The following is a 14,378-nucleotide window of genomic DNA, read 5'->3' as shown; positions in this document are numbered from 1 at the left end:
GGCAGGACTGGCCAAGCTTGAGCACCTAAGACTAACCAATTATCTTACTTTATAGTTTCCTCATCCAATCCTAAATTGCCAAGACTGCAACTTCAAATCTCCCGCAATTTTTCTTTTAAAAACCTAAAGGCCTTTGTCTCCCGGTGCCACTCTTTGCTGACCGGCAGGGGTGACCCCATTGCGCAATGGTTAATAAACCTCTTGCTTTTACAACGAGTCTTGGTCTGGGGGAGTTTCTGGGAAGGGCGCGATCTTGAACTCCTGAGCTGTGAGACCCCAGGTCTTACAGTCACTTAGTGAGAAGCAGGAAGAGGGTGCTCCCAGACACCACTTTAGAGTGAGAAGCTGTAATTCTTGAATTTAATGATGGGGAAAACATCATAAGTTCATGAAATGATTTCTTTCCTTATACTAACATGCAGCAGCTGGGTAGGTGCCAAAAGAAAGCCATGGATTGAACTCATTATGTACTCACTGCTTGGCCTTCCTATGTCTCATTAGTGTTATCTTGACAGTCAAGACAGCAAAGCCTCAGTTCAACTCCTCCCTGTCCTGAGCCCATCTGTGTACAACCTAAACACCCCGGAAAGACTATGCATGTCAGTATCAACACTTGGGTTTGGCTTCTTGATTGCTGTAGCTAACTATCCAAGACACTGAGAGACAAGTCTTAAGAAATGATAGCCTTCCTTTAAAAAACAGGTGTGAGGGTTGGGGATTTAGCTCAGTGGTAGAGCACTTGCCTAGCAAGCGCAAGGCCCTGAGTTCGGTCCTCAGCTCTGGAAAAAAAAAAAAAAACAAAAAACAAAAAAAAACAGGTGTGAGCTTTTTGTCCTAACTTGCATCAAATTAGCATTCCACAGAGTTTCTAATGCATTCAATTAGAGATCACCAGAAAGGCTGCAATGTGGACACAGCCGCCTCTCGGGGAATCCTGGACTCTATCATTAGAAACTCTTGTGGTTCAGAGATAGCCTAAAAATGCTTAAAACTGCAGAGCAGGTGAGACACAGAGTAATTCAAATATTATTTATTCCAAGTTTTGTCAATTTAAGGCTTGTCAGAAAATATTTCTTCAGTGAACACTGAAATCAGAGTGAGCTTCATAGCTGTAGGATGGTGACAAGGTTCTTATCCACGTGAGCCATGCGTCTGCTATTTAGAATCCATGAAGAAAGTTTCAAAGTCCAGATTCAAGTCAGAAACCAGGGCATCCACAAAGTCATCGATGGAAGGGCATTTCTGTAGCATGCCTGCAAGCAAAGAAACAAGAGTCTTATGTAAGCACCCAGAGCAGGGGCAGGGCAAAGGGCCAAACCTACAGTGGGGCGACTGTGGCTTCTAAAACTCCATAGCCACACCACGGGAGGCTTTTCATACAGTCCCAGGCAGAATGTAGCCTGAAACTACTCATGACTTTAAAATATTTTATTTTTTAAGCAACACCTGGCTTAGAGACTTAGGCCCAATGCATTTCCCAAAAAAGTCTGTTTCTGTTTCTGTGGATATTACTGTCCACTTGGAATGATGTTACCAGACTGAATTTTTGCATTATCATTGACCAGGATAATTTAGAATTTAGGTAAGTTCGGTTAGTGGTTGAGTTTGAAGCATATTCTATACACTTCAGACCCAATGAGGTGTTAATTCTTTTGCAGAAATCTTACATCTGAGCTCCTCCAGATTTCTCTCATCAGCAAAGCAAAACTCAGATAAGCAAAGACTCTGATGGTCTCAAGAACCCACCCTGAGTGTAAGATGCCTTACACAGAAGACATACTGATGGATCCTGTGTATGTGAAGTTCAGAATGGGTCTGGAGAAAAACAGAGTGGTACAGTGGCCTTAGCAGTAGGAGACAACGAGGGAACACTCTACAGTGATGGTTGGTTCTGTTCTCTATCTGGATACTAATCCAAGTTACACTACTGTACACGAGTTAAATTAATTGAATAGAACAATAGAGATGGCCATCTTTTTTTTTTTTTTACCATTATCCAGTACTAAATAGCTGGCCTTGAAAACATACATACAAGTAACATTATACAAACTGAACAGGTTATATCTAAAAACATATGTATATACTTATATGTATGCAACAAAAAAAGCCATTGGTTTGAAACAGAGCAAGGAAAGAATATGGGTGGGTTTGGAGGGAAATGATGTTATTATATTATAATCTCAATAAGCAAAAAGAAATAATTAAAAAATACCAACACAAAAAGAAGACTTAGTTCCAAACTTGTGCCTTTTTGGGGAGAGGTACAATAGTGGGAACCTACAAAAGTGTCTGTTGTCCATGAACTTGTCGAAGGTGCAAGGTGAGGCGGGAAGAGGACTTAGAAGGACAGTCTGAGCTTCTCTTCAGAGTGGGAGGGAACCAGAAGGGGAACCCAACTGGGCAAAGGAGGAAAAGACGTCGTGGACAACCACACCAATATGGGGACAACCACAGGCCAATATGAGGAGCAGAGACGTGGGGAAGTCTGGAGACTTGGATCACAGGAATGGTTCAGGTCCACAGTCAGGAACTCAGTCACTCTACCATGCGTGAGACACAGGTGAGTAAAACTAGCTCCCAAATATAAAAAATTTGCTAATTAGGCTGGTGCAGCTGAGAACAATAGCAGTATTTTCATTCTGAGCTACAGCTTACAGTGTTTCTACTCTCTTCCCAATTCAGATTTGAATAGCCCCATCTTGAGGAAACGCGGACAGAAAAGTACACGGTGATGCCTTTAGTTGTACAGCTGAAATTCAAAGCACAATTTTCTTTACAGTAAAATAACTTGCATGGGTAAAAGCAGGCACTCTGCTTGTCCAGCTGTGCTTTAGTGCAGGCATCCGGGTCTCTGATGGCCACCGAGGTAGTGTTCTGCACTGCACCTTCCGGAGGCAGGCCATGCTATAGGATTCCACCTGATTGGACAGCAAGGCTCGTGCCTTCCCCGGGTGCCAGCTTTCTTGATGCAAAGCCCATTTGTAGGAAAATCCTTAAACATGGCTTTCAACTAATCAATTATAATTCAATTTCCTTTTAATATTTGAAACATTTCTATAATTACATGACTGCTTGTTTTTAACTAAAACTAACTGTCAGAGGGTGAAGCCATTTATTCAAGGCCAACCTACGTGGCTAAGTGTGACCATCCCGTGTCTTTCAAGTGGTTCACTTCAACTCAACAACCTGTCAGCATGAATATGACCTGGCCTCATCCTTGGAACAAAGATACTCAGTACATACCCTGTGCCAATTGCCCATCCCACAGCATTCCTGCGCCTCAAACAGTGACTTTGGTAACAGGAAGGAAGTAATCTTATGAGAGCAAAATGTTTGGTTTGTTTGTAATGTGATTGTTAAAGATGAAATTGCAGGAAGGAAGAACCTGGGACTTGAAGAATCAGGAAAAGTAGCTGCTGGGTACGCAGCAGCTCAAATCAAGGACCCAATCGAACACTGAAGTGTTTTACAAGATCTGATTCTACATAGAGAATTAAAGACTAGCCCAATGTTTCAGACAACTTCACAAATAAGAAAAACCAAAGTTGGCTGTTCTATCTATCTGTCTGGTTAGTTTTCAGTCAACTCAACACAAGCAAAAGCCATCTGGGAAGAGGAAACATTAACTGAAAAAAAAAAAAAAAGCCACCATCAGACTGGCCTGTAGGTAAGTCTGTGGGGGCATTTTCTTGATTAATGTTTGATGTGGAAAAGCCCAGACCCCTGTGAGCTGTGTCACCACCCCTGGGAGGTATAAGAAAGTAGATGAAGGTGAACCAGAGAGGCAAATCAGTAAGCACTGTTCTTCTATGGTCTCTGCTTCAGATCCTGCTTCTGGGTTCCTGCCCGGACTGCCCTTCATGAAGCACTTCAAGCTAAAGGGGAGATAAACTTTCTTCCTCGTGTTGTTGTTTTTCACTCCTTCATCACAGCAACAGATAGCCAACTAAAGCAGCACCTATTTACCTTTCTACCTAAAAATCTCCAAGAGCACTTAAGTTTAAAAAAAAAAACTTGCCAAAAAAAGTTCCCTTTGTCTTCTTAATTTGGAAAGGGTGCCAGTAGCTCTGTAATTTCTTAAGAGACTGAACAAAGTTCTCTGTGGAAATAACCATGGGGATACGGGATCCAAACAAATAAGGACTGTGTTCACAAGTGAAGAGAGAAAATATCAGTGGCAAGAAAATAAGGTCAAAAGTGAGTTCCAACAGTGCACCTGTCCATTCATAAAAGGAAACTGGGGCATTGAGTCTCATTCACCTGCCCAACTTCGAGGGTCAAGCAGGAGCCAATGAACTATTAAGTAGGAATGGTTCAAGTCATTTTTCCTCATTTTACCTGCGAGGCAAATTGGCCAAAAGACAGTATAGGCCAGAACACCTGCATCCTCAATGGCCTACTTCTAGCACCTTGTTTAACAACCCTGAAACGCAGGGCAATTATTCTGGGCCTATCTAAATAATTTAGAGCATTAAATGGACTCCAGAACTGATGGTGGAAGCAGGCAGCTTTCCAAAGTGCACCCTGTGCCGCCCTCTAAGAGACTGCTGACACTGGGCTGGAAAGGGTGGAGGCAGAGATGGCTCACAGGGCTACAGACCCAGATGATGTAGAATGGGGCTGCTAGGGAACAAAATGGAGTGTGTACTGAGTGCCAGGCATGGAACTGAGAGCATTAAACTCCTGGCTCTTTTTTTTTTTTAAGTATTTTATTTTTAATGGTTTTTTTTTGTTGTTGTTGTTTGTTTGGTTTGGTTTGGTTTTTCAAGATAGATTTCTCTGTGTAGCGTTGGTGTCCTGGACTCCTTTGTAAAGCAGGCTGGCCTTGAACTCACAGCGATCCACCTGTCTCTTCTCTGAGTGCTAGGATGGCAGGGTTGTACCAACATGTCCGGCTTATTTTTAATTGAAATAGAATTGCATCGCCCCCCCTTTCCTCTCTCTAGCTCCTTCCACCTTCCTTCCTTTAAGCCCCTTCCAGATCTCCCTCCCCAACTCTCACATTAGCATCTTTTTCTTTGATTATACACATACCTGCATGTCTGTATGCACAACTATACAGTAAGAGAACCTGCTGGGTCTAATTCTATGGTGTATATACGGTTTCCAGGCTGACCACCCACCAGAGACAGATCTCTCAGGCAGAGAAAGGGCCATCCAATTCCCACGATTGTTGCTGGTTTTCTTGAACCCAGGGAGTTTAATTGCATAGGCTATGTTCTTTATGCATGTTTTCAGGTTCTCTGATTCTGTGAGACAATATCCATCCTAAGAAGGCCATGTTTGGATTACCAGCATCCTTTATGTGATGAAACCTAAATGTGTGGAGAAATCCTGGACCCTCACAGCTCCATCTTGCACATGACCCTACCTACCGGCAAACCCACGGTTCCCAGCCAGAATGCCCATTAGGTCTGGGCAACCCCACTGCTGCTCCAGCGGCACACCAGGAACAGTCAACCGTGACTACCTCAGGAGACAGAGACAAAAACCCTAGTTTGTGCTGGCAGAGCAGCAGTCCGGTAATGGCCACAGTAGTTCTGCCTAGCCAGTGTGTGACTGGAACACTCAGGAATCTAGAATAGATATTCAGTCCATGACCCAAGGCCTCAGCCCAGCAGGGCACATGTTGGATGCTAGTTTGTGGCTAGGACTGTCTTGTACATAGGGAGGAAAACTGTTCTGAACTTCTGGGTATTTTCTGTGACAAGTCCTTATATGCCTGGGGGAATGCTACTTACACAAATGTCATACCTCCTTGAGAAAAGTTCTTCTTCGCTCCAGGACGAGGTAAACAGCACACATCCAAGCATGAGCGCATGCCCAGTGACTGTACAGTACTGTAAATGTGCCTATAGTCAGACTCTTAAAGCAGCAACCCAGTTGTGCCTGTACTCTTTAGACCCCGAATGCCTTCCTGGGTGCACAGCTAATGCTGCTTATTTGCAAACCTGGCTGAAGCCGCTGCCGGGCAGCTGGCATGTGTGTACTTCTGAAGCAGCAGCCCTGCAGAGACAGAACCTTGTTCTGGCTCCTTTACTACGTGCCTGGGGCGAAATGGTTTGTGTATGGGTTAGAGAATGCAGGGGATTACCGGCAATTAAAAACATTAGAATTTGTTTAAGCCTTAAAAGAGAAGTTAAAGAGTTACATCTCCCCTTTGAATCTAGTTCAGAGATTGTTCAACACAAAAGATATCCAATAAAATAAATGCGTGGTTGTTTTTGACAAAAGTTTTCTGAAAGGCAAAGGAGGATCAATGAAGAAACTATAAAGAGTCTTTGTAAGGGGTTTTCCATTCATTACATGTTCATTTATTTTTGATATTTATGCCCGAGAACCCAATGTGAACTAAAGACTAACAAATAAATTACCTATTATTTATTAGGAAGAGAATATATATATGTATGTATGTATGTATGTATATATATATATATATATATACACACACACACACACATATACATTCGGAGGCTCCATCTTACAGAAATAGTGGGCTTAAAAAGTTGTGAACCAATCTCACTAGAGTCAATCTGGGAGCCTGTTAAAATTGTAATTCATTATTACCTTTTGTTTTTGTAGTGCTGGATGAGTTGAATCCAGAACCCTTGCATACTAGGCTTACATGGGCTACATGCCTAGCTCAAGAATCACAAAAGCTCAATCCTGGGCCCCCAGATCCTGCATCAAAGCTAAGGTATCCCAAGACTGCAGCTTGCTAAAGTACAGAATGACTAGCCCCAGGGACCAGAAGAGGACATTAAACCTGTCTTCAGGTGGCATGAAAAATGTGCATCATCTATTGAAACCATGAAACAGTTGGCCAAATATAATCATAATCAGAAAAAGGTAGAATTCTTTGGGACATCAAATGCCAAGTTCCCATAGCAAGGACAAGCAAGGTAGCTGAAATGTACCTAAAATGGCCAAATGGATTTCTGTGAAAATGTCTGAAAATCTGCAGAGGTTGGGAAAAGCAGGCCAGAGAGCACTAGGAAAGCTATAGGCCATGTGGACACTGGTTCTATGTGAGGCCCTAACAGTGTTCTTATTTAGAAAGACACAGAAGCAGGAGCTAGTGCGATGAGCAGGCTAGAGAGCAACGCTTGGATGACTCTCATGCAAGGAAGCTCAGAAACCTTGTTGGGTGGTTCTTTCCTGTCTCCACCTGCTTATTCTGTGCTTGAGAAGCAGAAGCAAACCTCAGTTCATCAGAAGCCAGAGGGAGTCACTGCCCTGTGGAAATGACCCACTGGTGAGCGCAGGCATGTGGCGGCACCATGGTCTTCATGAGTGATGCTCAGTTGAGTGTTGGTGGCCATTGCATAGGAGCCAGTACCTCTGGAATTGGGCTCTCTTTCTGCCAAAAAACCAAGCTTCTTGTACCCATCCCCTTCCTATAGGCTTCCAGAAGGAGCCTGAGCTGTGGAAAAAAAAAACAAAACAAAACTGAGGATGCCCAGAGCTAACCCACCTGGGCTGTCCTGGGGCATCTTTGAGAGCACTCCGGGTCCTATGCTGCTCTTTCTCAGGTCTGTTTTCACCTCTCCCCTTGCTTCTATAGCTTCTTCTGCATGGTTCTCCAAACACCTATTTTTCCTTAGAAAGTCACAGTTGCCTCTTTCACAAAGCTCCCCAGCTAATAAAGAAAGGTCAGTTCACAAACTATTTGTAAGAGCTGATGAGGTCTAGATGGATAACTGTTCAGATCCATGGTCTGCATGGAGAGGAGGACAGTTTTCCTTTCAAATGGTGCTGTCTTTCTGTGAGTGGGCAGGTCCCGGTCACAGGTAAGCAGTTCTGAAGGCTAATCTCTGTTCTCTAGCCCTCTGCAGGGACATGGCCACGCTTAGTCCAGGAAGATATGGGGTGGGGCTGTCTTCATGGACTGTGGGTTCTCCTACAACTGGTTCTTTGCTTATAAATCTAGGCAAGGGCATTTTCAGTTGGTAGCCTTTGCAGATGCAGGAGTGTCTGGGGCTTGGATGTACATTTCCAGGAGACAGAAAGCCCTGGAGCTTTGTATCTGTAAGACAGGCAGATAGTAATCAGGAGAGCCAGCGTTCAGAGGCCAAGCCTGCCAGGACAGAGTCCACTGGACCTTTACAACTAACAACTGATGAAGCACTTCCACTTCAGTTGATTAAATTCCTAGACCAATTCCTACCTAAGTTGTCACTTACTTAGGGACAATCTGGGGAACTGATAGGAGCCTCAAGCTTCAAAAGGAAATGACCTGTCCCCCTCCCTGGCCAGCAGGCTAGTTATGAAAATCACACAGGAACTACTATGTAAGTATGGAGGTGCTATGCTGGTTTGAATGTGGAACTGAATAGGACATTATCTGGTAGCATCACATGGCATTTTGTAACTTGTCCTCTTCTTACTTATGTGGGTATTTTCTTTTGAAGTATAGGGAAAAGAAGCAGAGAAAAATTTCTACCTTTTCTAATATACTTTGGAGATCTGTAAACAAAGTAATATATTCTGGAAGTGGAGCAAACATCTAGTAAGCGTTGGATAATCAACTGGATAAGGGCCTCTGGACCAGGCACCTAATGCTCCTAAGCCTCCATCCTGTTAGAAGCAATCCAAGGAAAAGCAAAAATGCTTTAAAAGCCTTAAAGTTTATGAAATTGGCTTAAGGTCACCTACTTTATTAGACTGTTACACAGATTAAAGTAGCTTGTGTTTAATGTAGAAAAATACTTTGTAAGTGGTACCAAGAACCCTCAGCCTCGGGGGTCTAAAAACTGCTTCCCAGTTCAAGAGCTGATGGATGAGGCTGCTTATTATTTTTTTGCACAGGATGACTTCCAGGACATTGCTCTGTTATTAACTATTTAGGTTATTGCCACAAACTTAAAACCACAAGATAATTATCCAGCTCATGAATCACTGCCTTACTTCTTCTGCCTCTTGCCATTCGCTTTTTTTAAAATCTGCTTAATAAAGCCAACAAACAAACAAAGATGCTACTAAAATCATCCCAATTGCTGACATAATCCAGCTATAATAAGGTTTCTTAAGAACACATCACTGGGGTAATGGGAAACTATGGAAATGGACACTGGGGACAATTATACACTCTTGTAAACACAAGTGCTTTTGAACAGTATACTGAAATGGTTAAAATGGCAAGTTTGGGGCTAGGCAGATGGCTCAGGCGGTACAAGTATGACGGCATAAGCTCAGATCTCAGCATACACACAAGGGCCTGGTGCAGAGTCGAGTGGACCCTGGCGCTCATTGGTTTGCGAGCCTTTCTGAATTACTGAGTTTCAGGTTAGTTCAGGATAGTGACTGAGGAAGATACCTAATATTCACCTCTGGCCTGCTCATGTGTGCATCCCAACCCATAAACACACACAGAAGATTCTATATCATGAATACTTGATCACAGTTGAAACAGAAGACATCTTTTGACACTTTGGGTTATAGTGCAGTGCGTGGTTCATCCGATGTTGTGGTCTGGGTTGAAATGCTAACCCAACATCTACAAAGAAGCAGATTACCTTAAAAACACCCAAGAATTCATGAGGAGGTCTGAACAGCCATCCTCAACACCAAGACTAATTCTAAAAATCCTCTGTTAACAGTTAATGGCTATTTTTTTTTTTTTAATGCCAAAATAATTATATGTGCCAAACTCGGTTCAGACCAATTGGGAACTACAGCTACAAAGGCTGCCTGACGCCTGAAAGATGTTTAGTGCCTTTTATGAGATTGGAATTCCCGTTCCAAGTCTGTCTCTCCCAAGCCCGGGGCAACTGTGTGGCTCACCTTCCCCACTTTGAAGTTCTTCCTTGCTACAAGGCGGTGGCAACCCACACCTTTGGCTGAAGGCAGATACCCACTATCTGCCATCAGCTCCTGAGGGAGCCAGACCTTCACCAGCAAGCAAGCTGCCAGAAAGCCAAGCTACTCTCTTGCTTGGGACTCATGAGCTGGCCTGCTCCCTAAGCTGCCTGGCTCTGTGGCTGTCCAAACAGGCTGCGCCATGCACTTGTGGCTGGGCTGCATTTACATGGAGCCTCGGACCTTCTCTCAGAGAAGCAGGGCCAGCCAGTACAGCTTCACAAGTGCACTACAGGCACGCTAACTGGCTCTCAGTTCATTATTGGACAGAATAATTCTACTCACAATTGTATTTCTGGGTTACAAAACATTTTGCCTTTGGAAGCTCAATGTCTTCCCAGGGCCAACATGCCCACACATTAAATAAAGACATACCACACCCTCTTAAAAAACTCAGCACCCGTGACAAAATCAAGGCCTCAGCCTTGAGAATGCAGGTGCTCTCTTTCATTTCTTCCTCCCACAGAGCTCTTAGCTATTTCTGAGGCTACGCTGGGTGAATATCTGAATAAGCAAAAATAAAGGATTCTATTTACTTGCTTATTATACTAGGCTGCCTTTATTACTCAAACTATGTCATAATCCTAGTGTTCCCAACTCTAGATCCAGTGTGGTGACACGTGTCTTCCTTACTCCTAGTTAAATGTTGTTCAAGAAAAGGAGGTTCCTGCCAATGAACATGCTTCAAGAACCACATCCTACATTCACACTTGGCAGGTCTGATTTTATCGTAAGGTCATTTCCCGTAGATAAGGCAAGAGCTGTACTGTTTCTCGCTGTATCGTTTTTGCAGACTCCTTTCTTTCTATCATATCTTACTCAGAGAGCTCAACAGCATCTTCTTCAGCTTTAGTATATTTCTGATGATGCAATTCAATGACCAAAAAACTACAAAGGAACGAGGGGAAAAAATACAACAGAACATGTAGGCAACTACTTCCAGGCCAAGGACTGCCTGGTATAACCTCAAAAAGACGCTGAAGGAATTACAAGCCCACGCAAGGTGAGTCAGCGCTCCAGTTGAAATTCAAGTTCTGTCCTTAACTACTGGGTGACCTCAGGCAAGAAAGTTACTAAGCACCCTGGATTGCTCAAAGGATTAAACAACACATGCAATGCATACAATATTCGGCACATCCAAGACCCTAAACATAAGCTTTTAGCTGTAGATATTGCTACTTTTACACTTTCTCCTACACGTTAAACTCTAAAAACATATAGGCAGGCCATTTTCTTAGATCCAATGGAAAGCTCTAATGCTTGGAAAATCAATATACAAGGGTATTTATTATTTTAATGGAAATCTCACATTAGTATGAATGTGTGTGCATGATGCCAATTACACAATCTAAATTCATTATAATTAATGTTACATCATCCTGAGAAAAGTTTGCTTTTAGATACTTGAAAAGGTCGTATACTAGCAGATAGTCTGTGATGATTGTTGAAGGTCATTTTCCTACTCTGATGCTCGCTGGCAACATTTCCAACAGGACATGGCCAGAAAATGTCAGCTTCATTTTTTTTTTAAATTACTTTATTTTAAATTATGTGTATGTGTGTGGATCTACGTGTATGTATACATGACTTCAGGTGCCCAGGAGGCCAGAGGTGTTAAGATTCCCTGACCTGGAGTTATAGGCAGTGTAAGCCACCTGACATGAGTGCTGGAAATCAAATTTAGGTTCTCTGCAAGAGCAGTATTTACTCTTACCTGCTGAGCCAGCTCTCCAGATACCCAGTTTCATATTTTTTGCTACAATCTACTCTGACTGATGAGTACTTTATTGCAGGTGAATGTTCCAAGTGTTCTGTCAGTGTATCCCCAGAACCAGTCCATACAGAAGCCCAAGGCCTCAAGAGTATTGCTCAAGAAAATGGGGGCTCCAATCAGAGCTCCAGGCAGGGGACCCCTGCTTCTCTAATGGGTTTTATGACATAGTCCCAACCTCATGTTAAAAATGACTCGTGGAGCTGGGCACAGTGATGAACACCTTAAATCTCAATACTTAGGAGGTAGAGTCAAGACGATCTCTGAGAGAGAAAAAGAGAGTCCCTGTTTCAAACCCCAACCCCCAAAACAATACCATCTGAAGGCTAGAAAGATGCCCTAGTTGGTAAAATGTCTGCCACAGAAACATGAAGATGTGAGATTATTCCCCAGCATCATGCAGAACCTGGCATAGTGCCATGGGCTTATAACTCCAGCACTGGACAGATGGGCACCAGGGGATTCCGGGAGCTTGGCAGCCAGCCACTTTAGCTGGTTTAGTGAAAAGCCCTATCTCAAAACAGTGAGGTGGAAATGTGATGAAGCAATGTGACAATGACCTCTGGCAAACCCCCTCCCATGCATATTCTCACACATTTTCAGACACTCACAAACATGTATGCATACATAAACACACAGAACATCATATGTGAAAACTGTTGTTAATGTTTTATGTTGTTCCCATTAAGTAATCAAAGCACAGAAATATATTATCTATGTGTTATTTTGAAAAAAAAAAAAAAAAATATATATATATATATATAAAACCCCTAAAAAATATCCCATCACAAAATATCCAGAAAATCTGGGACACTATGAAGAAAACAAAGCCACAAATAACAGGAATAAAGGAAGAAGAAACTCAGGTCAAAGCAAATATTTTTTAACAAAATCATGGAAAAAAATCCTCTAATCTAATGGAGATGCCTACCAAGGTATATCTGCAAATTGTGATACGTTGACTTTTTCCTTTCCATTTTGTATCCCCCACATCTCCTTTAGTTGTCTTACTGTTCTGGCTAAGACTTCCATTACTATATTGAAGAGATATGGAGAGAGTGGGCAGCCTTGTCTTGTCCCCAATTTCAGTGATTGATTTAAAGTTTCTCTCCATTTAGTTTGATGTTGGCTAGTGGCTTGCTCTATATTGCCTATACTATGTTTAGATAGGTGCTTCGTATCCCTAATCTCTCCAAGACTTTAAACACAAATGTGTTGGGTTTTGTCAAGTGCTTTTTCAGCATCTAAGAAGATGATTATGTGTTTTTTTTTTTCTTTGTTTGTTTATATGGTAGATTACATTGGTGGATTTTCATATATTGAACCACCCCCTGCATGCCTGGGATAAAGCCTACTTGGTCATGGTGGATGGTATCTTTGATGTGTTCTTGGATTTGGGTTGAGTATTTTATTGAGTATTTTGGTGTCAATGTACATAAAAGAGATTGGTCTGAAGTTCTCTTTGTTGTGTCTTTGTGTGGTTTAGTATTAAGGTGACTGTGACCTCACAGGATGAGTTTGGTAATATTCCTTCTGGTTCTATTTTGTGGAATAGTTTGAAGAGCATGGTATTAGCTCTTCTTTGAAGGTCTGGTAAAATTCTGCACTGAAACCATCTGGACCTGGGCTTATTTTTGGTTGGGAGGCTTTAAAAAATTTTCTTTTTCTTTTTTTTTTTTTTCTTCACAATTTATTCATTACATAATAATGTATGAGGAGACCCTTCCCTCAACTGCCCCCAGTCTTACCCTCCCTCCTTCTTCCCCCCTAGTCCACTGAAAGGAGTTCTCCACTATTGCCATTTGCCCATTAGCTTGTCAAGTTTCATCAGGACTGCCTGGATCCTCTTGCTCCAAGGTCTGGCAAGTCTGCATCATCAGGAGCAAGTGATCAGAAAGAGTCAACTGAGTTCATGATAGATAGAGGCAGGCCCTAACCCCCTCCCTCAGAGATCCACATGGAGACTGAGCTGCCAACTGGCCACATCTGAGCAGAGGGTCTAGGTCCTATCCATGCATAATCCTCCATTGGTGCATCAGTCTCTGCAGGACCCCCTGGGCTCAGATCTTTAGTTTTGTTGGTCTCCTTGTGGGACTCCTGTCCCTTTCATGTCCCTCTATTCCCCGCCCCTTTCTTCCTCCATAAGACTCCCTGTGTGCTGCCCAAAGAATGGCTGTGAGTCTCAGCATATGCTTTGATCTGTTGCTGGGTAGATCATTTCAGAGGACAATCTGTAGTAGACTCCCATATGGTTTCCTTTCTTCCACCCCTTCTGGTGTCTAATGGTGTCTATCCTTTTTGCCATTCTGAATGAGATTTAAGCGTCCTCCCTAGGGTGCTCCTTAGTGTTTAACTTCTTCAGGTCTGTAGATGGCTGTCCTATATTTTATGGCTAATATCCACTTATAAATGAGTATATATCATGCCGGTCTTGCTGTTACTGGGTTATCTCACTCAGGATGATCTCTTGTAGAAGAGAGATCCATTTGCCTGCAAGTTTCATAATTTCGTTGTTTTTAAGAGCTGAATAGTTAAGTATTCCATTGAGGAGATGTACCACAATTTCAGTATCCATTCCTCCACTGAGGGACATCAAGGTTGTTTCCAGATTCTGGCTATTACACATAAAGCTGCTAGGAACATAGTTGAGCAAATGTCCTTATTAAATGGTGGGGCATCTTTTGGGTATATGCCCAGGAGTGGTATAGCGGGGTCTTGAGTTAGTACTATTCCCAATTTTCTGAGAAAG

General features: G+C 42.7%; 1 protein-coding gene across 1 annotated transcript in view; it reads right to left on the bottom strand.

Moving 5' to 3' along the window:
* Positions 1 to 1,014: 1,014 nt before the first annotated feature.
* Positions 1,015 to 14,378, bottom strand: part of Mipep (mitochondrial intermediate peptidase) — a 125,874-nt gene continuing 112,510 nt past the window's right edge. The window contains exon 19 of the mRNA XM_055617350.1: positions 1,015 to 1,253. Coding sequence (XP_055473325.1) covers positions 1,156 to 1,253 — 98 coding nt within the window. The 3' untranslated portion in view covers positions 1,015 to 1,155. The remainder of the gene's footprint in view (positions 1,254 to 14,378) is intronic.

The sequence above is a fragment of the Psammomys obesus genome, unplaced genomic scaffold (genome assembly GCF_907164565.1).
Source record: "Psammomys obesus unplaced genomic scaffold, mPsaObe1.curated_primary_1811, whole genome shotgun sequence".
Taxonomy (NCBI): Eukaryota; Metazoa; Chordata; class Mammalia; order Rodentia; family Muridae; genus Psammomys; species Psammomys obesus.
Note: the sequence above shows the minus strand (reverse complement) of the source record. Positions and strands in the feature narration are given on the sequence as shown.